Source organism: Alternaria ventricosa (genome assembly GCF_023758065.1).
Source record: "Alternaria ventricosa strain BMP 2768 chromosome Unknown scaffold_8, whole genome shotgun sequence".
Classification (NCBI taxonomy): domain Eukaryota; kingdom Fungi; phylum Ascomycota; class Dothideomycetes; order Pleosporales; family Pleosporaceae; genus Alternaria; species Alternaria ventricosa.
Genome location: NW_026055688.1, coordinates 471,915 through 494,608, shown reverse-complemented (window position 1 = coordinate 494,608; position 22,694 = coordinate 471,915). Strand labels below are relative to the sequence as shown.

Below are 22,694 nucleotides of genomic sequence, written 5' to 3'. Positions count from 1 at the left end.
CATCCATTGAGTCGTTCGAGCGAGAATGCCCTGGGCGAGAGAGGAAACAGGTTGTGGAAGTCTGTCAAGCGTATCGGGCTTTGTAGCAGTGGAAGTGATTGCTGATGAAGCGTCGCGAAGAGGAAGAAGGCGCGGAGGGAGATTGAGGCGAAGTGTTTCTCGCCAGTGCTTGGAGACAGAGGCGTATATGGGGAGTTCGGATGGGGGGAGGAGAGTGACGATCTGGATGAGGAGTTCTGGGAGGAGGAATATGCGATGCATGTTGCACGGGTGTCGCAATGATAAGATTGGATCAGATTTTGCTATGGTGATTAATCAAGGCTTTATAGTACTACATACTGGCACGAAGAGCTGAAAGCAAGCTGAATGTTACGCATGGTATACGCTTATCGCCGTGCCCATTCCGCTTCCGCTTCCGGTATCTTACACAACAGGTAGTCAGCCAGCAGCTCACGTCAGCCGTGCAATCAATGTCGTGCTCGCAACATGCATGCAATCTAATTCGTTGAACATGATGCGAGCCGCCTAGTCCGGGGAGCTAGATGAGCTTGGCTGGATTACGGATACTTCGGGTCATATAGCAACATAAAGCAACATAACAAAGCCTACGCCAAAACAGCCATCAACCCCACGATACCACCCGAGCCAATAGCTACCGCCCTGAGCATGTTCAACTTTCCGAACTTATCCAATAGCTCATTTACCTCTCGATCCTCTGCTGGAGTACTCTTCCTCTCCGTCTTCTCTTGCGGTACACTCAAATCCTTCCATTGACTCACGTCATCCTTGCTGTCCACGGATTCATCAGCGCTCCGCTCTTTAGACCCAGCCTTCTCCCGGTACTCGGCAGACGCCTTACTTCGGCTCCCGCCCAACTCTTCATTCTTCTTGATAAGGGCGAAGTTCGTGGGTATCATGGCCAGACCCGTGATTGGCGCGATGCCGAAGGAGAGCGCCGCGGCGGCGAGATAAAGGCCTGGCTTGCCCTTGACCGCATGCTGAATGATTGAGGAAATCGAGTTGACAGAAGATGGTGGAAGAGATTTGTATGCGAGGTAGACGAAGCCGGATGCGGATGTGATTGCGGCTGTTGGAAACGTGTGGGAGCCTCTTGAGAAGAGCCAGCGTATCATTGGGAGAGATCGAGATGCTGGCTGTGATTGTAACATTGGGATGTCGAAGAGAGATAATGCTGCGATGCCGCCCGACGCCAACAGCGCGGTGGATATGCTCAAGATCTGTATGGTTTGTGTCGCGGACATGTTGGACGGTGCGAGATTGTGTTTTGGGATATTGTTGAAGATGGTTTCCAATTTGTGAGCAACTCACGAGGAGCAGGCACGCTTTGCTATATACTTGGGCGTTGATGTGGTCATCTTGTTGGTGAACAACGCGTTCCGCGGGTCCCGCAATGTTGGTGGTCTCCAAATGATGTCATGGTGGCCTATCATCAGCCTTCGCATTTGTCGTACTAGACGAACAGTTCGGTCACGGCGTGTACCAGGCCCGACATTGTCGCAGAATCGACAAGTCTACTCAGTCCGCTTGCGCACCTTAGGTAGCGCGAACCAGCAAGCAAGCATAACAGCGTACATGCCAATTGCAACGGGGTGCAGTACCCAAGTACCTAGAGAATTAGTATCCTGATGATTGCGCATAGGATAAGGGTCACTCACCGGAAGCTTGCGCGAGAACACCAGTTGTGAAGGGCGCAACCGCACCACCTGAGCTTCCTGCTCCGCCAATGAATCCGATTGCAGTGGTTTGAATATGACGAGGCATGAGGCGCGAGAAGATGGTCTGCGCACATGGGTAGACGGGGCCCAACAACAAGCCCAACAAGCATACAGCGACTGCATTTCCGATCAAATTCGGTGTCAACCATGCCAGAAGTTGAAGGGCTATCGTGCCGAGAGTGAGGATGACGACAAATCTCTTCTCGCCTATCCTGGGCGCAGCGTGAGTGAGTACAAAACGACCAAGCGTGATGCCTCCCTATTCAACAATCAGCAGAGGCGAAACAATACACAGCAATTATACATACCCAGAAGCCTGCTGTGACATATCCGACCTTCGCAGGGTCACCGTTACGGTAATTGATGAGGTATGAGATGAACCAGCCTGAAATGCTTACTTCGGCTCCTTGGTATGCAAAGATGAACAAGGCGCCGAAGATCGTGACTTTGTTCTTCAAAGCGAGCTTAAGGTTCTTCATCTTAGAGGCAGCGTCTTCCGCAGCAGTTTGTCTGCTGGTCGTAGTCTCCAAGAGCGTCTCCTCAGAGTCTTCCGTGTATGACCAGAAGGACCATGCTGCGAAAGCGATGCAGCAAAGTCGCAGTCCGACGGTAAGGAAGTAGAAGCGCGACCACAGAATTCCTTGTGAGACGATTGCTGTTCCGATGATGGGTGCAACTATTCCACCGACGCCATAACTACCGTGCGAGAGGCCAAGGATGACAGAAGGTGGATGAGTGTTCGCACAATAGACGTTGTTGAGGGCCAAGTTGATGGCTGCACCAAATCCCAAGAGGAAGAATCTGAAATTGTCAACGGTGCGTTACTGAGTTTCAAGATTTGATACTTACGATACAACGACCAAAGGATACGGAGGAGTGCAAACAAGGATAACGTATGCAGACAACTGTATCAATTCTGCTATGATCAGAGTCTTCGCCCTTCCGAACTTGCCTAGGATCGTGTTCGTGAAGAAGGCGGCAGAGATGAAACCGATGGCGTTACCAATGAAGACCAGAGACATGATGGAGTACGAGATGTGGTAGTACGACTCCATGTACGGAATCAAAGCACCGACGACTGGCCACTGGTTAGTCTTGATTCGATCAAGTAATCCAAAAATGGCAGGTCTATATCAATGTCTCAACTCACCTGAGTCGTTGATTCCGTTTGAAAAGTAGATCAAGCAACAGCAAAGAATTCTCCATTTGGTCATCGGTTGAGCGTTCCAGGTCCTGATGGTACCAACCGCATCTTCTCGATTCGGTGTGGCCGGACGACTCATCTCGAGTTCATTAGGGGTCTTCGGGGTCTGTGCGCCCTTGGGCAATTCATGCTCTGTATACGATGCCTGTCGGTTATCGTCTGTTTTGCGAGAAGCAAAGTCTGCGAGTTCGACGTCTGGTAGTACGCCTACATCGCCGAGCGTTTGCGGTGCTTTGCCCTTGCCCTTCTGGTATGTCGGTTCTGGGTTGGTCACGGAGGCAGGCTGAATGTCGAAGAGACTGTGAAATTTGGACGACATGGCTCCAAATTCCCGGTCTGCGGTGTCCTTTTGCGAACTCGAAGAGGATGCAAAAGCCCTGGACTACGCGCCTGAGAAATGTTCTTTCTGATTGTGTGTTTCAGGTAGTAGGAAGTAATTGGACGTTCAAGTTCAGTGCAGATGCGAAGGGAAGGGTCATAAATAAGAAAGTAGCCCGAGCGACGATGTGCGGAAGACCCTAGACCCTTAATACGGTAGTCCACGAAGTACTCGACGAGGACACTACTGGGCAAAGCAAAGGCTGAGGGCGCTATCGCTGATAAATCATGGGATGCACAATTACCCTACATTACCAGATAAACACGCGCCGGCTCCGACTTGGGGCCTATCACAGCTGGCGGGTAAGTATCGTGTGGTCGCGCTGCAGCAGTGTGGAGATGGTGAACGGTCGGTAAGCAAGTCGATCATAAAGCCTGTGAAACGTTTTGCAGGGACACAGACGCGTCTAATGGTGCAGATAGCCGTTCATTCCTGGCAATGGATCCGACAGTCGGAGGGAACTGGGTCTAGGCCCGTGACCAGAAAGGGCGCAATACCCAGAAGGTTGTGAAAGTGCGAACTTTTGGGGTTCGGAGGGGCGGGGACAACTTCCCCACTGGGCTCGGCCACACCTTCCTGCTTGGAAATTCACGAGCACCCCTCCCATATTGTCTCCAAAACTACCACAACCGATAACTTCTCCACCCTGCTTACCAAAGCTCAACCCCAACATGGCCCGTCCAAAGCGCAATGTCCTTGCCACTATAGACAGCACAATCACACCGCCTGACGCTTTGGCGCCCAATCACGCGATCGCGCGCATCACCAAAGCCGAAGGCAAGAACATCTATGCCGCCGAGCTGCCAGACGGCAAGCCTGTCCTTGCCGAGCTAGAAGCGAGGTTCCGATCAACAGTATGGATCAAGAGGGGCAGTTACGTGGTTATAGATATGTCTGCTCTGGCGGACCGTGAGAACAAGCTGGATGGAGAGATTGTGAACGTGGTTCGCGATGAGAAGGCGTGGAGGAAGATGAGCTACTGGTATGCTCAAACGGGTATCATATAGTATGTGTACAGAGCGCTAACAATAGTATACAGGCCCAAGGAGTTCGTAAAGAAGTCGACGTACGTCCAAGACAGCGACGACGAGGAATCGACCGTCGGCAAGATGCCGCCCAGCGACTCAGACGAGGATTGAGTTCTTCGTCGCATCACTCGGCGTGCGCATGGTCCTCCTCAATTATACCCTTCGTCACGCCTTCGTACTCCTTCCTCGTTCCCCACCATACGCCCGCGACCGTAATCGCCAGAACGCCCACGACCGTCGCCGAGCTTGCCGATGTACTCGGGTACACATTCCACGCCCACTCTTGCGCGCCCCATAATGCATATACAACGGCTGGGTTGAAGCCTGCTTTCCACAGCAAAAACGGCGTGCACCACGCGACATACGCGTAGAACTGGTAGTGCAGACTCCGCGCGCAAAGGAGGCCGATGGTCATCGCGGTCAACATCGTCGTCATAATGAAATCCGGGGTGATCTTGCTGGACATGGTGTCCTGGTCCCGGGGCTCAATGGCTGGAATACAAAGCTTGAGGAATTCTTTGACATTGCGCTTCGAGGGCTTGATCCAGCGGGTTCGCGCGTACCAGATGAGGAGGCCAACATGCAGAGCGAGTAAGCCAATGGCGAAAGGGCGCGAGAGGAACGTAGATTCCGGGACGAAGCGCCAGTTTACGGTCCATTTGTAAAGGAAGGCACGGCTGAGCTCGAAAGCGCGGGCGAAATAGCTTGGTGCGCGCTTCCTGAAGGGGTAGCCATACAAAACCTACATTTTGATTAGCATCAATTGATAAGAGTCCATGACCGATGATTTACTTACCGAAACCTGCACGATGATCATGGCCTGTGTCAAGGCTTCTCTTCCACCCAACTTCATGACCATCAGGATACCCATTGCTGGCAGAGGCAATAACAGGCTCATCTTGACGTTTAGGCCTGTGCTATACAGCGCGCTCCCCAGATGCCATTGATCGCGTTGATAGCAAAAGACAGCCAGCCAGAAGAAGAGCACCGCGAAACAATCATTGAAGCACCGTAGCATGAAAATGCTATGCATGCGCTTTGATAGAATCAACAGCGGAAAGATGTAGGGTGGAACCTATCAACATGTCAGCTTCCAACATCAACAGCCAGAATGGGAAAGTACTCACCCGCGCCTTCCTATAACATTGGAACACCACACCAAGCGTAAGCAGATACACTCCCGCGAAAATGTACTGCGCGAGAGCGATATCCCGCCCTTCATCCGTCCACTTGTAAAGATGCTTGTAGATCCACACATGCGCACCAGGGTACACGAGCGGACCTGTCGAACCAGCAATATTCTTATAGTCGCGCTCGCCTTTTAGATAGATGGCTATCTGTTGCATATAAGTTGTCCAGTCTATCTCCGTATCTAGAAGCCTCGCTGTTAGGACACGTGGTGCGTTTCCGGTGGTGAGTGAGAAAGGAGCACGAACAAGGTATCTTCTCGATTATCACGCCTGAGAGCGCGGCGTCTGCTACGAGGAGGAGCGGAGTCATCCATCTTGTGTGATCGGGATTGTAGGCTAGGTCTTTTGCGCGGGCGAGGAGCGACATGGCGGCGTTTGTTGCACGCGGTTTTTGGTGATGGCAAGTTCGGGGGTTAACGATGCTGTTATAGTTCGCGTCGCGTGTCACGTGGGAAGGAGGTTTGAGGTTTCAAGGATGGCAGTTTCGCGCGACGTGTGTTTCAGGCATCATTCTTCTCGTGCGAGCTGTGGGTGGTGGTTTGACGTCGACTGCACGTTTTGTACGGAGTCAGACGCTGTTGCGCTATTTGAGGCAAGCGCGAAGGTTGCGCGTCCAGGATTTCGACACTCTTTCAGTCAAGTCTTTATATAAAATATTCAATTCAAAAGCTGTCTTTCCAATAAATTCAGTGAACAGACTCAAGTCGCAGCTCAAGCACGTCTTTGACACAAACATAGCACGATGCTGTTGTCGTGGTCAGAGTGGCACGAGTAATGAGGAAATTAATGTTGCATTAGGTCTAGGGTCTAAAGAATGTCTATACAGGAAGCGCTGGGATAATTGGGAGTGCTAAGAAAGGTCATAGCCTATTCTTAGTACTGGCTGGGTGCCGGACACGCAGGAGCAGCGGCGGCGGGAAGCGGGACGAGGGTGACATAGGCATCGGAGACACCCTGGCAGACGAAGTCCTGAGGGCCGTTGCCACCGGCACGGCAGTAGCTGGGAAGAGTGGTGGTACCGACATAGGTGAGGCTGAGGAAATGTTAGCAAACTTGAACGACCCGCGCATTCAAAGGTGTGGAAATGACTTACTCGTTGTCGACGCCCTGCTTGATGATCAGACCATCACGGTCGCTCGAGAAAGCGAAGCTGATGAAGCTGTTCTCGCCGCAAGAGTAGAACTTGTTGTCCTCAAGCTTGTCGGCCTGAGAAGAGCAGGTGAAGTCGAGGGTACCTCCGTTGGTAGCCTTGATGTTGAAGCCGAAGCTGTTGTAGTAGGTTCCCTCAGGCTTGCGGCCGAAGAAGTTGGAGATCTTCCAGACGTAGTCACCCTGTGTCGAAACTGGGCAGGTGGTCTGGCGGACCTCAAGGGGTGAAGCGCTGGCAACGGCAGCGGCAGCGAAGAGAGAAGCGATGGTGGTGAACTGCATTTTGATGGAGTTGGTTTGAAATTGAGTTGGAGTGTTGAGTAGTGTAATAGGTTGTTGTTGTTATTGAGTGTGAGAGTTGATGTTTGATGATGAGTAGAAACTGAGATACCTGCCTGGCATTATATAGTCATCTCCCTCGTATTGAAGCGTCGTACTTCTACCCCGATTATCGTGTCCGCCTAACCCCAAGGTTCAACACGAGGAGGTTGACATCAAGCGTCATCCTTGGCCATACTCACTAGAGCACACGAGAAGAGTGTACCATGAAACTTCTCCCGGAACACGAGCATCGGTCCATGCCGGCGGCGCCGAAAAGACACTCTTCCCCAGTTTTGGAGCCTCAGCATGCTTGCTAACGGTGTCGCGACCGAGTAGCGGCATCCGGGGCGACCGGATGGGGCGACAAAGATGTCCTATCCGGGCAGTTGGTAAACCTAACGGGGCTTGAACCTTACTAAACATACGAGATGTGACGTCTAGTGTGATGGACCAGGTATGCACAGTAGCATTGGGCGCTGCCCGGTCGGCTGGCTGTGCAATACCTCGCTTCCGAGCGCTAGCCATATGACGTCCTGAACTGCAGGTTTTCTAGTGGCTGTTGCCATGCCATGCATGCCATTTTAAGCGACTATTTCTTTGATATTAGTATCGGCTCAGTACATTTGAGAGTGCCCAGGAAGGACTTTAGTCCATCCACACACTGGACGAGTAATAGAGAATTTCCATGCTCGAGACATCGAGCATGAGCGCTGTGAGTCTACTCGTGTGAGGAAATTGGCCATGCGAATGATGACGGTGATCCTGTAGAGTTCGACCAGTGCGTTCCCGAACAACCTCATCGTCCAAGATTTCAGGTGGTCTGAGTGCAAGGGCGAGGGCAAGATCAGTAATCGGCGTTCCCTTTATCACCTTGAATAATTAGCATGAAGATCTCTCGTGAACGAAGGATCGAAATACGACATCGCTTGGGATTGAACCGAGATGGTGGGAAGTTGAGCCGTGACATCTGCCCAGGTGGAGTGAGTTGCATCATCGAACCGGTTGTTGCGGGTGTGGCTGCCGATCACCTGGATGGCCCGAGCCCAGGGTCCACGCTCAAACACAGCCCTGGAGAGCTTGACACCAGCACCAACACCACTAACGCACCCTCGGAGGAGCTCCGTCGGCACGCTATGTTTGCTATTTCTGTACCTGCGATCGCGGGCTCGGCCTCAATTCTGCACGAAACCTTCACAACCTAGATGCACATCTAACTTGAGGCACCATGACGAGTGGCGACAAACTCAAAGCAACTTCACCACCGTGCGCAAAGCCATGGTAGTACCCAACTATTTCACGGTTTTTGTTGGTCATCCAGGAGATCTCATCGTTGCTTTTGCGAACTGTCGGCATCTGCCATGATCTCACCTGATGACTGAACATTTCGCTAATTTTCTCGGACTCGGTCGGATAGATGTCCTTGCACTCGGTGCCGTTAGGACCGATAAATCATCAGAGATGTGGACGCGGCAACGATGTACGGAATCAGAGAACACTCTTGTTGACGGTACAATGAAGAGAAACTCAGTCGTGATTAGCCAAGGCTGTTTGGCAAATCCTTCAATCTACCGCTCACGAATCCGGCTGGAGCTATTCAACCGTATCTTATGCTGGACATTCAACAGCGGATCAGTAAGGGCACACGTCTTACACGAGGTCATACGTAAGACCCTGACACAATACACATGGGCGGAGGGAAGGATGAGACGAGACCAAGGAGAGTGAAAAGCACACCCAGTGTAGCGGTGTCGTCCATCCATGGAATTTGGAAGTACGCATGATGAGAGATGGTACAAGAATTCTTCTGCGTGGCAAGTTTGAAGGCCGAGCTTTCAGATGCAAGCATGCATGTAAGGGTAACAGGTTCCGAGATCTACCACCATCTGTCATACGGGATGTGTTGCGGGTGTTGTCACAATGTCCCGATTGCGGAATGTGTTGCAAAAGGAGGAGGTGTACCACAGTAAGTACCCGTCCTACTACCGTGGCTCACCGGTCGGAACACAAGGTCAACATACCAAGCCAGCAAATCGATGGCAGCATGCATTGAATGCGGTACACGCGGAACAAATCATCTCCCAACAACGGGTACGTACGCGCGATACTGGTTACCCAAGAGTATCTTTTAGGTGTAAACCTCAATCTGGTCACTTTTTCATGCTCGTCGCCCGCAATCTTATCGGCTTTTGCTGCTCTCTTCCTTCTTTCCAACTAAATTGGCTTGCCTAAATCACGGATCCTTCTGAGATGGAAGCCACCTACACCAAGAAAGGAAATCTTAGCTATGACTATGACGAGAACGCCGACGACGATTACCCGGGCAGCGAGGGTAACCAAAGTGGTGAAAACGGAGACGCCAACGGTGAAAGCGATGACGTTGATGAAGCTCTCGACAACGCTTCGGTAGATGACATGGATAGCGAGCTTGGTGACGATGTGGCCAGCGACAGCTCCCCTATTGCATCCAGTGATGATGAGTGGGAAGACGAAGAAGAAGCAGAAACTGAAACTATCAGCGTGGAAAACAACGACAGCGGCTCAGATGACGATGCCAAATTGATCGATGATGAAGTTGTCGACACAGTGAGCGACAATAGCAGCTTGGACAGTGAAGCAAATAATACCAGCGAAGGAGCTACGGTGACTACCGCAGCACGGTTTGTAGGAGAGTTCGTCATATACGACAGGGAAAGCACTACACACCAAGAGCACGACATCATCTCGACAACTACGCGAATTGCTTTGAGGGGTTGGGAGCAGTCCCTGAAAGGACAGAGTGCTAGAAATCCGCCAACTCAGACTACCTACCAAGCATGTCAGCCGATCAAAAATGACCAATTGAAGAGCACATACCAATCGTTCAACAACCATCGGACTGCCGACGGGGACCGGAAGAAGATTCTACGATCCCTTCCCGAAGCACCGACCCTGCTAGACACATCGAGCCTCCATCAAAGTCAAACATCAGCTAGTGTGCAGAAGCCCACAGGCTCAAAGAAATCAGCGTTCAAAAAGCTGAAAGACACCGTTCTCAAAGGCCCCACTCGTCATCGAACATCAGAAAAAACGAGGAAGTCTGGATTCAGCAATCAAACTGATGGGGTTCACGAGCTCTCCGTTCCGGATGAATCAGCTCAGCCGACCGAAGCCACCAAAATGCCTAAGATAGCGAAACACGCTCCTGTGTTCCACGAGATGGAGAGTGTGCCCGTAGTGACTGCCACTCACAGATGCAGGAAGGCAAAGCAACAGCCTACGCTCCATGAGCTGGAAGGAGCTCTCGGTCACGTTCCCAACAACTCAAAGCAAAACTTCACGATCCATGAATTGGAGGGAACGAGCGGTCAGACCACCAAAATCACCAGGAAGCATTCTACAGTTCATGAACTGGATAGCGGTGCTGTGGTATCTGCGGGCCAGGGTCTCTCCAGAACAAAGAAGCAACCTGTCATTCATGAGCTGGAGGGAGTCGCCAGGCGTATTCCCAAGAACAGAAATCCACAAGCTACGGTTTGTGAACTGGACGGTATGCCTGCAAGGTTCGCCAAGCACCTGTCTCAGAAGACTGGGCAACAATCCATACTCTGCGAACTGGAAGACATACCTACGACAGTCACCAACCGTACCCCAACGGAGCCCAAGAACCGTACAACGATCCATGAACTGGAGGATGTGCATCAAGGGGCCTCCAGTCGCGCTACCGACGATAGTAAGAAACAACCGATGTTTGGAATGGACGGTACGCTACTCACGAATAGCATTACCCTCTCTTTGAGATATCGAAGTAGCACAATCACAGAGAGCAAGCCCGACGCTGAATTATTGTCTGATCAAACCCTACTTTGCTCTCGCACCCATGCTCCTTCCATGACAGCCAGCGACACATCAGAACCCTATATACCTACTAGCTTCTCCAACCCGCCTAAGGCCCTTCTCAACGGCATCTTCGCTGGCGTGAGGAAGCGTAGTAGAACGTCTACAATGGGTATATTCGATCATTCATCGCATGTCATCATAGGCTTCAATCCATCGGCAGAGTGTTACGGACCTTATGAGGACGCTGGATTGCAGAAGTACAAGACGGCCAAAGATGGTTTAACACTGTGGTGGAAGCCTTACTCGCCATTTGATGACTACTTGACTAGCGACGACGAAGTTGAGTGATGTGGGAGGCTGGCATATGAATTCTAGGGTGATTTCATTTCATTACGTTGCGTTATAGTTCCGACCAAACAATAGTTGCTTCACTAATGTAGTCGTTTATTTCATCATCTCCCACTCAGGAACGTCTCCAAGTATGCTTGCAATGGTTGGAGCGAAGAAGCATGCAAAGCCAAGCCTCTGACGTAGTATCCCAACCTAAAGCCTGCCCATATATTGTGCAGGCTAATGACAACCATACAGACGATGCCATAGGATAGCTGTAATGCCGACGATCCGGTCAGCACCTCGCAAGATATACACCAATCAGGATAACACTCAGCCGAACGTCATATGCCTCTTCCACCTCAAATAAGAGGTCCTCTCACAAGAACGCCTAGATCACCATTCCCTTTTTGCTTTTTGAATTTCCAACAACAACAAGGTTCATTGGTTACGCACACGATTCTAGGATACCGACCCCTCCATCAGCAACAATGTCAGGCATCTTCAGCCTCTCAAAGTACCTTCCCCGCGCCTCTCCTCGTCATGTCCAGCCTTGCGACAGCGAGAAAGGCGCGGAAGACTACGGCCTCGACGTAATGCTCGTTTACCCAGAGTCGAAGGAATCGGCTGAAGACTGGCCAGCAAAGTTCCGAGCTATCACAAAGTCAAATGTGTATAGCTTTCGTATGCGGCCGAAGGCACTGTACCCAGAGAAGGATTTTGAAAACTCTTCAGAAGAGGATACAGATCTGCCGACTGATCCAAAACCAGAAGGCGCTTACGACAGGTCATCGACAAGACTAGTTGTATTTGTAGCTGAGACACCTGAGGCTCGAACTGTTTATGACGAGGTGCGCCTGCCTGAGCCGATCGTGCTCGACCACATGAGAAGACGGATACCTTTCGCTGGACGTGTCTATGGCGTAATCGAGCTGCGACGTAAATCCAATCTCGGATTCACATGCATGCTCACGTGGGGGCAATGGGGCTTGCACAACATCGTGAAGAATTACTACGGCTGCCGGCATTCGACCGATATGTGTCAGTCTGCGAAACAACCGAGGATTGTCACCAATCCGTCAATTGGCATGGTTATCTTCGTTACGATTATGTCCATGTTGGACTACTGGATGCAGTACGATCTCAATCGAGGGGACCGTTACCAGCGACTATGCTTGCTTACTGGAATCGCTGTGGCCTTCTTTGTGTCCTTCTTGTTGAGTCAGTCTGGTCCGTCCATCAAATCAATAGTTACGTTGATGGTTGCGATGAACTTGGCGATGACTTGCAGCGCTTTGGGGCACTTGATCTGGCGGAAATACTTCAGCACGTGTGAGAGGCGACTTGAGATGAAGCTCGATGAGTGGAAGGAGGAGGCACGGCGTATCCAGGTTTACTCCCAAAAAGACCTCAAGCTCGAGTGCGAAGCCCAGAAGCCCCACGTTATGAAGTTCCACGAGCTGGACTAGACGGATCGAGTTTTGATCAGTATGCTGGTGGTGCGACGGAAAAGCTAGAGGGGAACTCGTGGCGAACAGCCCACGTCATTCATGTATTTCAATGTGAGGGCGGCTTGGGTCAGGATATTGGGCAGTATTGGTCTTCTTGATTGCACGCGAGGTCTATTCCCACTGTGTGCCTTTTAGTCGTTGCATGAGATATTCGACTTCAACCTCTTTTGTTAGGGGAATGACCCAATCCTGTGTTACCTGTTAGTACGCTGTGTATATACTGAGACCACCTAACGTACCTTGTACATGCCAACGACGGCGTCTGCATTCACCTTGGACGAGCCGTTTGCGCCCAGGTCCGGGTCTGTGCCGTAGGTCTTGGCCTTTAACCTCAGTCTCTCCAGTACCTTCTTTTCCACCGCAGCATTTGTGATGGCCTCGTCGATGCCTTTCCTGTCTTCGTCCTTGATCAAGTTGACGAAGCGCTCCGTCTCCTGCTGGAACTTGGCCTCGGCAACGAACTTGCCAAAGTGTATGCGCCGCGACAGGGACTGGATGGTCATAACATCGCAGGTAGCAGAGGACCCGTAGTTCTCTTGCGACTCTCCCCTGTCCTCGCGGTCTGTCTGCAGACATGCGGCGGGCAGGATGTGCTTGATGTAGCAGTCTTTCAGCTGGGCGTTGACGTTGACATTGTTCGGGTGGAGGATCTGCGGGTAGTTGAGGGGCTTGAGGATGGGCTCCTGGAGGACCTCTGGGAAGAAGGGGTATTCGTCGGGCGACTGGTAGCGGCGGACGAGGGACTGCAGGCGCTCCTGTTCGCGGAGCATCCAGTCGAACAGGCTGGTCTCGGGCTCGCCAATATCGACGCCGCCGGGGACGTAGATGGTCCTGTTGAGGGGGAACTGCACGCGCTCGATTAGGTGGAAGGTGATTGTATCCTCGAGCCGACTGTTTGCTGTCAGTGAGACTCAGGCGCGTATGGCGGGGAGGCGTACATGAGCTGGAAGCGGATGTTGGCCAGGTCAAGCGCCTTGGACGCGTCGGAGAGGTCAATTGCCGCGTCCATGGTTCCTCCTCAAAGTCCCAAAAGGGTAGGTATGCGGGTGAATGGTGTTTGCAGCCATGGCAGTCCGGTCGTGTCCCGAGCATCGGCGGTGCTCTTCGGCGGATGACGCAGGCGGGTGCCGACTGCTGAGCTCGATAGTCCTCCCCTCCGCAACACCACTACCTAGGTATCACCACCTCGAGCACCCCGACGCGCCTCACCGCCTATTGGCCTTTTGTAGCACACGCGAGCCGCACGATTTGACATGCAAAGATAAAGAATGCCCTAGCGACGTCTCCTTCACTGCGCCGCCCTTGAGTCTCCCGCCACGCCTGCTCGCATGGCCTCGTCAACCGCCCGCAATGGATCCCCAGGTCGCGGCCGGTCCACCAGCCCGCGGTCGCCGCGGTACTCGCAGGCCTTTGACGACGACGACGAGAGCAGCTTCATAGACTCGCTCCCCGATGTAGCCCCACCGCACCTTCCCTGAGCACACGGTGATGCTAATGCTCGCTAGACCCGCCATCTGCAAGCTTTTGGCAAAAAAGTCACAGCCACCGCCGGCAGCTTGATAGGCGCCGAAGGAGTCTCCCAGCACTACCAGAACGCCATTGGCGAGCTCCACCGCGAGCTCCGCCGCCCGCTGATGCAGCGCTCCGTCTTTTCCTTCGCCCAGACCACCCCCCGCGAGATCGTGCGCTCGCGAATCTCCGTCCCCGAGATCCAGCAGCGCGCCCTTGCCTACATCCCCAACGACCTGCTGTCCAACATCCCCGAGGACAACGCCGAGTTCTCCCTCTTCCAGGGCTTCGAGGCCTCGCTGCCCGACGCCCCCGACAGCCATGCGAAGAAACACGGCCGCCACAATGCGCGCGGCCAGCGCCTGATCGGTGGCGGGGAAGACGACGACGATCCCAATGTGCCCCCCTCGATGCAGAAGCTGAGGAAGCAGCGCAACAGCATGGGCCACCGCCTCGAGATGATGGGCGTGCGCAAGCACATGTGCGTGGCCGAGATACACGAAATCGACAACAAGATCGCCAACCTCAATACCATGCGCAAGATGGTCCTCGACCGTCTGGCGGGGCTTGAAATCGAAGAGGGCGAGCTGGAGCAGGACCTGCTGACCGTGGACAACCGCATCGAGGACCTGCAAGAAGAGCTGGACGACGAGGCTGCACTGGCGCCCAAGACGGCAGGGTCGCAAACAAGCGACGAGCAGTCAGAAGGCAAGGGCGAATTCATGTCCGAGTCTATATACCAGAAGATACCCTCCTCGCCCAAGACGAAGAACAAGGCCAAGAGGCTGTCAAAGAGGATGTCCATGCCCGTACTACACGAGCATCTACAGTCAGGATCCAAGATCAAGGAACTGCCCGCGCACATGGACGCCATCACCGCCATGGACTTTGACGCTCCGTGGGGCATGATGGTTACCGCATCGCTAGACGACACAGTAAGAGTATGGGATCTGAGCGCCGGACGGTGCATTGGAATGCTCGAGGGTCATCTGTCTTCCGTGCGCTGCTTACAGGTCGAAGAGAATATCGTCGCAACCGGCTCAATGGACGCTTCGATAAAACTCTGGGACTTGAGCAAGGCCGAATACGCGCCCATGGACAACCGGATAAACAAGCCCGATGAAGAAAGTGACGACGGTCTGGCATTTGAAAACTCGGAAGACGCACCCCCTGCGCCACCGTCGACCAGCATGCAGGACTGCCCTCTCTTCTCCCTCGAATCACACGTCGACGAAGTTACTGCGCTACATTTCCGTGGCGACACTTTAGTTTCCGGTTCTGCAGATAAGACACTACGGCAATGGGATCTGGTCAAGGGACGATGCGTGCAGACGCTCGATGTCCTCTGGGCTGCCGCCCAAGCCACAGCTACGAACACCTCCAACAGCACATGGCGACAGACGGGACGCTCTGCCGACTCCTCTGCCGACTTCGTAGGCGCCATACAGTGCTTCGATGCTGCACTTGCTTGTGGTACCGCTGACGGTATGGTACGTCTATGGGATCTGCGTAGCGGGCAAGTTCACCGAAGTCTCGTCGGTCACACAGGCCCTGTCACCGCCCTGCAATTCGATGATGTCCATCTCGTGACCGGTAGTGCCGACAGGAGTATTCGCGTAAGTCAACTTTCTTTCCTCCGAGTCTTCCCTGACTAACATGCACAGATCTGGGATCTCCGAACCGGTGCTATTGCAGACGCCTACGCTTACGACCACGCCATCACCAGCATGATGTTCGACTCACGCCGAATTGTGTCTGCTGCAGGTGCGGACGTAGTCAAGGTCTACGACAAGACAGACGGAAGGCACTGGGACTGCGGACCCGGAGCTGACGAGAACGACAAGACGACACACTCCATCATCGAACACGTCAGGATAAAGGATGGCTATCTGGTTGAAGGACGTAGAGACGGTACCGTTGGTGTCTGGTCGTGTTAGCAGAACTATAGAAGTAGAAGCGATGAGGATTGTATATAAGAACGGGCTGCGCATATGCCAGTCATGTAAATGGCAAAGTGTTGCACTGTTGCAGAATACTCATTACGATATCACTACCAATCAATTTTATGCCACTGCAAGGACCAAGTTTTCGTCCACCCAACGTCAGTCGTGACGCAGGCGGGCCGCTTTCAGACGGGAGATCGATACAGACATTATCCACAACGACCGTGCTAACTTCAATCAAACACGAAGTCTGCCCGGGCGGGATGCATGCTTGGTGAGGAACAAGTTCAGTACACTAGTAGAGAATACATCAGCTCACAGTGATGTTTAGAGACGTATCCGCGTTATTGCAGGCCATGTTACAATCCCATCTGTGTAGTAGAGACATGGAAACATAGTTCTGACAGGCACAGCAGACGTTACAAGCACGCGGCAGACGGGCCCAGTGGAAGCTTGGTTGGTGGTGGAACCATGCAAGGATGGCCCGCGAAGCTCCGATCTGCCATGGTGACGTAACGCTGAACCCCGATTGACATTTCCGCGCTCTGAGACGCCTATCCCTGCTCCCACGCCGCCGTGGCCTTTGCATACTACATTCGCTTGTCCTATCTACCTATGCCTTCTCATCTCTAATTTTGCAATTGAAGAGTCAATTGCTGGTAACCCTCGTGTAGGCGCCTACCTCTATCCCATCTCATCGCCGGCTTCCTCTCCCGGTTTCACGCGCTCCGCTCGAGCTCCGAATTCCCGCGATGCTCCCACGACAGGCCGCGTCGCTGTCGCGCGGGTACAATGCCACCTCCAGGGCCTCAATTCTCTGCAGACGGTTACCGCGAGCGACCAACACACAATTCCGCACGTCCTTCAGCAATGGCAGCCCAGCATCCGCTGCGAGACGCGCCGTCCTACAGACCTCACAATTAAGCAGGCAAACCCCCACCACGACCGCGATAAGAACCGTCTCAACGAAACCTCTTCAAGCTCCGCGATCACGCCTCGCTCGGTATGCCTACCGAACAGCAGCCATGCTCGGCTCTTTCGTCGCCGTCAGCGGTGTCTTGGTCATCGCCTTCTTCGTCTACGACGCCTACACATACAACGAGGACCCTATTGCGACCGATATCCCCGTCTCCGAGCTCGCACTCAGCCCGAGGAGAGGTGGACCCAAGAACCTGCCTATCGCCGACCACTTCGTTGACGACGATGAAACGCCCGAGAATAAGAAGCTCAAGCACAAGCCAAAGTTGGTCATACTGGGTACGGGCTGGGGTAGCGTGGCCCTTCTGAAGCAGCTGAACCAGGATGACTACCACGTTGTCGTTATTTCGCCGTCCAACACCTTCCTCTTCACGCCGATGCTGCCTTCCGCTACCGTCGGAACGCTGGAGCTCCGGTCCCTCGTCGAACCAGTCCGAAAGATTGTCAGGAGAGTTCGCGGGCACTTCCTCAAGGCAAAGGCTGAAGACGTGGAATTCTCTGAGAAGCTCATCGAGTGCTCAGCTGTAGATGCCAAGGGCCAGGAGCAGAGATTCTATGTGCCCTACGATAAGCTTGTTATCGGCGTCGGATCCGTCACAAACTCGCATGGTGTGAAGGGTCTCGAACACTGCCACTTCCTCAAGGACATCAGCGATGCCAGAATTATCCGTAACCAGGTCGTCAAGAACCTCGAGTACGCGTGCCTACCAACAACATCTGACGAAGAGAGGCGAAGACTTCTATCGTTCGTGGTTTGCGGTGGTGGACCTACTGGCGTAGAGTTCGCGGCCGAGCTGTTCGACATGCTGAACGAGGATCTCTGCAAGCTCTACCCTAAGCTTCTACGCAACGAAATCTCCGTCCACGTTATTCAGTCCCGAAGTCACATCCTGAACACCTACGAAGAGGCCCTATCTCAGTACGCTGAGCAACGTTTCGCCCATGACTCGGTCGACATCCTCACAAACTCGCGCGTCAAAGAAGTACAATCGGACAAGATTCTCTTCTCGCAAAAGGACGAAAACGGCAAAGTGGTTACCAAGGAGATCCCTATGGGTTTCTGCCTATGGTCAACTGGTGTTGCGCAGACTGATCTCTGCAAGCGTCTCGCTGCCAAACTGGACGGACAGAACAACAAACACGCTCTGGAAACCGACACACATCTTCGTTTGAACGGATCACCTCTCGGTGACGTTTACGCTATTGGTGACTGCGCAACAGTCCAGAACAACGTCTCTGATCACATCGTGAACTTCCTACGCACGACTGCCTGGGAAAAGGGTAAGGACCCCGAGAAGCTGCAGATCTCGTACTCGGACTGGCGCGGCATCGCCAAACGCGTCAAGCAACGCTTCCCACAAGCAGCGAACCATCTTCGTCGCCTAGACAAGCTGTTCGAGCAGTACGACAAGGACAAGTCTGGCACTCTGGACTTTGGCGAGCTTAGAGAGCTGCTCTTCCAGATCGACTCGAAGCTCACATCCCTACCCGCCACCGCCCAGCGCGCTAACCAGCAGGGTGAATACCTCGGTCGCAAGTTCAACAAGATCGCCCAAGCAGCTCCCGGCATGGCACTCAATAACGTTGACTACGGTGACCTGGACGATGCGGTGTACAAGGCTTTCGAATACAAGCATCTGGGTAGTTTGGCATACATCGGTAACGCAGCTATCTTCGACTACAACGGCTACGGCTTGAGCGGGGGTCTGCTGGCCGTCTACCTGTGGAGAGGCGTCTACTTTGCACAGAGCGTCAGCCTCAGGACAAGGTGTTTACTCGCCATGGACTGGACCAAGAGGGCGCTGTTCGGACGAGGTATGTTATTCCTTCCTTGGTAGTGTATGATTGTGCCTCAGCTAACATGGAATAGATTTGATGAACTTCTAAGCGATACATGGTTTGCCTTTTGCGAAGCGTAGATCGATAGACCGATGGCTGTTTTCGGTACCTCTCATCTTCCTATGTAGATTATTCCTTGTTTGATCTATTGAGGGTGGCTTGATGCTGGACCTTTTACCAATATATTTTACCTTGTTCAATTGTATACATGTAAGCGTTGGTGAAACTTTTGTGTTTGCTGTACCAAGTGTATAGCTGAGTTGTTGCAGTGGCGTAGCTGTTTGTAACTCGACACACCGCTCTCTTCTCATGGTTACATTCACATCAACCCAAAGTTAATATAGTTGTCCAATATGTGCTGAGCTGGGTAGACGGTCTAAATCCAATGATGACGATGTACGGGCACAGAAAGTAAGCCGGGTCATGCCATGGGAAGAACAGGCATACAAAGTAAGCCGGATCACACCATAGAAATATCCGCGTCTCCCCAACTTCTCAACTGAGTTTTGTCTTCGCGGTAGTTGAGCTGAGGTTTCTGCGCTTCCACCGCAATCGATGGACTTCGAGATACCCCGAGTTGTTGTGCAACGCTCGCTGTCTTGGTGTAGGTGATGCGGGTGGACGACCTCACGCCATTCATCAGCATGCGACTAGTGTATACGGAATGCACCGTCTTTGATACAGGCGGTGTTGCTTCGGGGATGTGTACTCGTGCAGGTACGGTTCAGAGGTAAGTAGGGGAAGAGCAAGCAAATCGATGAGGATGTATAAGTATCCCCCCTTTCTACCCATCTCTAGAAGCAAAGCAGACAGCATATCCAACGACCAAACTTCCAAGATCAACATCCACCGCTTTGTTCAGAACTTCATCTAAATCCCTCTCAAGCAAATATGCCTGCTACCACGTCATCCATGCTCTCCACTCTCCTCCTCGCCATCCCCCTGCTCTTCCCCTCGACCACCGCCGGCGCCGCAATTATCAAGAAAGATGTGTCCTCCGCATTGGTAATGGCTTCCGAGGCCGCCCTCGTAGACGCAGCCGTCACCTTCACCCTGTTCTCCAGCGATGCCGAATGCCGGGCCAACCAGGGCACCCGATACGCCAATCCCGATGGAGGCTGTTACTCATTGCCCCAGAACTCCATGGATGTCAATGCTATAGCTGATGGCTGCCGTGGTATGTATTTCGGTTTCGTCATGGGCTAGATACAAGGCGATGAGAGCTGATTTGTTATGTTCAATGCAGTCTTCATCTACGAATCCGGGAGCTGCGACGGTCGCGAACAGCAGGTTTACGCCGGAAACGTCTGTGTGAATATTGCCAGCTTCAGAACTATCAAGGTGTTCTGCGGTTGAGCGAAAACCGGCTTCAAAAGAGTTGTTGAGGCTGTCTTCTCAGAATCTTGAGGGAGCAAGGTGGGAGGGAGGATCGGTTCTGTGCTGTTGTTTCCTTGATCACTGCATTCAACATGCGAGTCTTGTTTTTGTACCAGGAAAAAGACCAGTGTGGGTAGCTTGACCAATAAAGCTATGCCGCGCTGATGAACAAACCCTCAACAAGTCATGTTGCCGTGACAGCGAAGTGTGCCCTTAGTGTATTCGAAGCGTGCATGAATCGGCCGCCCCACAGTGTTGCCTTCAAGGCTCTTGCTCATCCATCGCTTCAAGTCGCGTGCGGACCATATTAGGATTCGAGTGTCCTTGCTCGTCGGTCCAGCATCGTAACACTTCCTCGCGCATGATCCTGCGTGGAGCTCTTTTTCCTGTGAAAAGTTCGAATTGCGCAAAACCTTGTTCAGGTAACAGATCAAGGCCGTCCAGGCAGATCCATGATGCTGACGCTTCTTCGCGAACTTGTTTCGTCAGTGGCGTATTGAGAGTTCGGTAAGCAAGTTCTATCACTACACCTCCCGAAGGAGATTGCATCCATTGAGTGGGCAGCGTGAAGTCAGGCGATGGTTCGTCACCTACAGCATGCGTGGGTATACATGATACGATGACTGTCGGTGCGCGGAGATCTTTTGGCCAGGGATCGTCCCGCGACTCAAGTATGCGAAAGGTGGGTTGAGATCCCTGGACGAACGATGGGAAGAGTTTGGCTGCCGATGGGCTTGCAGCTAGTGCAGAGAAGTAGCTGACTAGATTTTGTGCGTTCTTGATTGTTCGGTTGAAGATTACGATATTCTTGATGCCAAGCTGGAGCATGGCATAGATTGCCGCCCTAGCCATACCTCCTGACCCGATCACGAGGCTGGAGGTGGTCGTTGGACGAACAGCATTGGCAGGAGACAGGCCTCTCCGTATGCAAGATCGAATGCCAATCCAGTCTGTGTTGTCACCAAACAATGCTTTGACAGGCCCTGACTGGTTGCGTTCTTGATATAACTCAACGCCATCCGCATCGGGTATACTGCCATCTTCATTGAGATGGCGAATTGGAAGAAGCGTGTTGATTGCTCCAATCGCTCGAGCATGGCGACTTACCGAGTGAGTAAGAGCAATGGCATCCACCTTGAATGGCTGGCTGACTGCAGTGCCGCCGAAGTTCGGTCTTCGCAACAACTCTCGTATATTTTCGTCCAATGTCGCAGTTTGAAGGCGGTCAAAGTGGTGAGGCATACCACACGCTCGATATGCCGCATTGTGCATAGCAGGGCTGAGGCTGTAACCCGCTGCGGCACCGATAATGTAAAACTCCATCGGGTCATATGTGAACGATGCGTACAGAATATGTGTAGCTTCTGTTACAGTAAGCCACGACGTTTCCGGATTTCCCTGCGCTCTGGTCTCGAAATCTGCGCCCTTTCGTAGCTTTTCTGGTATCACAGGAGTCAGAACCTGGTTGAAGCAAGCGGAGCGACGACCAGCGCGGCCGGTATTGTAGCATATCATGGGTATTCTCTGTGACTTGGCGTATATGGTGTTGCGAAATGATTGGATGGCGGCGTTATCGTCCATGAAGTTGGCTGGCCGGGTAAAGCGTACAAGGCTGCAGCCCAAGCGCATTGCTGTATCGTATTTCTCAAGCCAGAATACATCGTACCAATCCATGGCTGCGTGAAGATGGCCGATTATCTTGGTTGAGCCCCTCGACGCAACGATTGCTCGGATCAGCTCCTCGTCCATGGTAAGATCCACAGTGGCGAACTCAGGTGCCATTCGTAGACCGTACCACAAGTTTGCCAGGTAGGACGTTGTGGAATGGCCTGAATGTGCCGACGGCGGCATCGTGTGAAAGATTATCGGGGTCACGGTACTCCGCCGCACTCTAAATATACTCTTGCTTATGTTCTCCGCGTGATCTGCTGTAAGCTGTGCAGGTTCAACAACTATCTCGAATGCGTCGCAGCCAAACTCTAGTTCTTCAATATCGACTTCCTCAGGCGTAAGATCTGATAGTTGTACCTGAACGGCGCACGTGTAGTTCCTCAGCTCCAGATCGACATACGATAACGGAAAGTGGCCAGGGTCTAGCGTGGGCGCGTCACTCTTGATCTTCCTTCGCGTATTCGTTGGAGACAGAATCAGTGCCAAAAACTTGAAGAAAGTTCTTTCTGCACGCTTCAACGTCAGGAATGCCGGGACAGAGGGCTGGTGCGCAGGCGCAACCGATAGGTGAGCTGCATTCGTTTCGGATATGTTGTAGAACTCGTAGTTTGAGCATCGCCTGAAAACCGGAGTACTGAGGGCAAGCAATTCCCGGACCTTGGATTCATCCGTGTCTAGATATTCGCGTACACTGCGCACATCCCGTGTAATGT

At 52.7% G+C, this 22,694-nt stretch overlaps 11 protein-coding genes across 11 annotated transcripts; 5 read left to right on the top strand and 6 right to left on the bottom strand.

Moving 5' to 3' along the window:
* Positions 1-605: 605 nt before the first annotated feature.
* On the bottom strand, positions 606-1,262 carry J4E93_005410 (uncharacterized protein; the record flags this gene model as incomplete). The annotated part of the gene is made up of 1 exon (XM_049343331.1): positions 606-1,262. One exon carries the CDS (start codon positions 1,260-1,262, stop codon positions 606-608), a length of 657 nt encoding a protein of 218 aa, XP_049199424.1.
* A 270-nt stretch (positions 1,263-1,532) lies between these two features.
* On the bottom strand, positions 1,533-3,259 carry J4E93_005409 (uncharacterized protein; the record flags this gene model as incomplete). Its single annotated transcript, XM_049343330.1, has 5 exons — positions 1,533-1,627; positions 1,677-1,995; positions 2,045-2,537; positions 2,586-2,814; positions 2,887-3,259. 5 exons carry the CDS (start codon positions 3,257-3,259, stop codon positions 1,533-1,535), a joined length of 1,509 nt encoding a protein of 502 aa, XP_049199423.1.
* Positions 3,260-3,990: 731 nt separating this feature from the next.
* J4E93_005408 (uncharacterized protein) lies at positions 3,991-4,458 on the top strand (the record flags this gene model as incomplete). Its single annotated transcript, XM_049343329.1, has 2 exons — positions 3,991-4,301; positions 4,359-4,458. 2 exons carry the CDS (start codon positions 3,991-3,993, stop codon positions 4,456-4,458), a joined length of 411 nt encoding a protein of 136 aa, XP_049199422.1.
* Positions 4,459-4,471: 13 nt separating this feature from the next.
* On the bottom strand, positions 4,472-5,904 carry ALG3_2 (dolichyl-P-Man:Man(5)GlcNAc(2)-PP-dolichol alpha-1,3-mannosyltransferase; the record flags this gene model as incomplete). The annotated part of the gene is made up of 4 exons (XM_049343328.1): positions 4,472-5,089; positions 5,144-5,422; positions 5,475-5,719; positions 5,784-5,904. The coding sequence occupies 4 exons, from the start codon at positions 5,902-5,904 to the stop codon at positions 4,472-4,474; spliced, it is 1,263 nt and encodes a 420-aa protein (XP_049199421.1).
* A 506-nt stretch (positions 5,905-6,410) lies between these two features.
* Positions 6,411-6,968, bottom strand: ALTA1 (Major allergen Alt a 1; the record flags this gene model as incomplete). Its single annotated transcript, XM_049343327.1, has 2 exons — positions 6,411-6,570; positions 6,631-6,968. 2 exons carry the CDS (start codon positions 6,966-6,968, stop codon positions 6,411-6,413), a joined length of 498 nt encoding a protein of 165 aa, XP_049199420.1.
* Positions 6,969-9,254: 2,286 nt separating this feature from the next.
* On the top strand, positions 9,255-11,171 carry J4E93_005405 (uncharacterized protein; the record flags this gene model as incomplete). Its single annotated transcript, XM_049343326.1, has 1 exon — positions 9,255-11,171. The coding sequence occupies one exon, from the start codon at positions 9,255-9,257 to the stop codon at positions 11,169-11,171; it is 1,917 nt and encodes a 638-aa protein (XP_049199419.1).
* A 473-nt stretch (positions 11,172-11,644) lies between these two features.
* On the top strand, positions 11,645-12,622 carry J4E93_005404 (uncharacterized protein; the record flags this gene model as incomplete). The annotated part of the gene is made up of 1 exon (XM_049343325.1): positions 11,645-12,622. The coding sequence occupies one exon, from the start codon at positions 11,645-11,647 to the stop codon at positions 12,620-12,622; it is 978 nt and encodes a 325-aa protein (XP_049199418.1).
* A 153-nt stretch (positions 12,623-12,775) lies between these two features.
* Positions 12,776-13,673, bottom strand: J4E93_005403 (uncharacterized protein; the record flags this gene model as incomplete). The annotated part of the gene is made up of 3 exons (XM_049343324.1): positions 12,776-12,853; positions 12,904-13,555; positions 13,603-13,673. The coding sequence occupies 3 exons, from the start codon at positions 13,671-13,673 to the stop codon at positions 12,776-12,778; spliced, it is 801 nt and encodes a 266-aa protein (XP_049199417.1).
* Positions 13,674-13,992: 319 nt separating this feature from the next.
* MDV1 (Mitochondrial fission protein) lies at positions 13,993-16,110 on the top strand (the record flags this gene model as incomplete). The annotated part of the gene is made up of 3 exons (XM_049343323.1): positions 13,993-14,118; positions 14,170-15,789; positions 15,838-16,110. The coding sequence occupies 3 exons, from the start codon at positions 13,993-13,995 to the stop codon at positions 16,108-16,110; spliced, it is 2,019 nt and encodes a 672-aa protein (XP_049199416.1).
* A 758-nt stretch (positions 16,111-16,868) lies between these two features.
* On the top strand, positions 16,869-18,981 carry J4E93_005401 (uncharacterized protein; the record flags this gene model as incomplete). Its single annotated transcript, XM_049343322.1, has 2 exons — positions 16,869-18,909; positions 18,965-18,981. The coding sequence occupies 2 exons, from the start codon at positions 16,869-16,871 to the stop codon at positions 18,979-18,981; spliced, it is 2,058 nt and encodes a 685-aa protein (XP_049199415.1).
* A 1,590-nt stretch (positions 18,982-20,571) lies between these two features.
* J4E93_005400 (uncharacterized protein) lies at positions 20,572-22,161 on the bottom strand (the record flags this gene model as incomplete). Its single annotated transcript, XM_049343321.1, has 1 exon — positions 20,572-22,161. The coding sequence occupies one exon, from the start codon at positions 22,159-22,161 to the stop codon at positions 20,572-20,574; it is 1,590 nt and encodes a 529-aa protein (XP_049199414.1).
* Between the last annotated feature and the right edge of the window lie 533 nt (positions 22,162-22,694).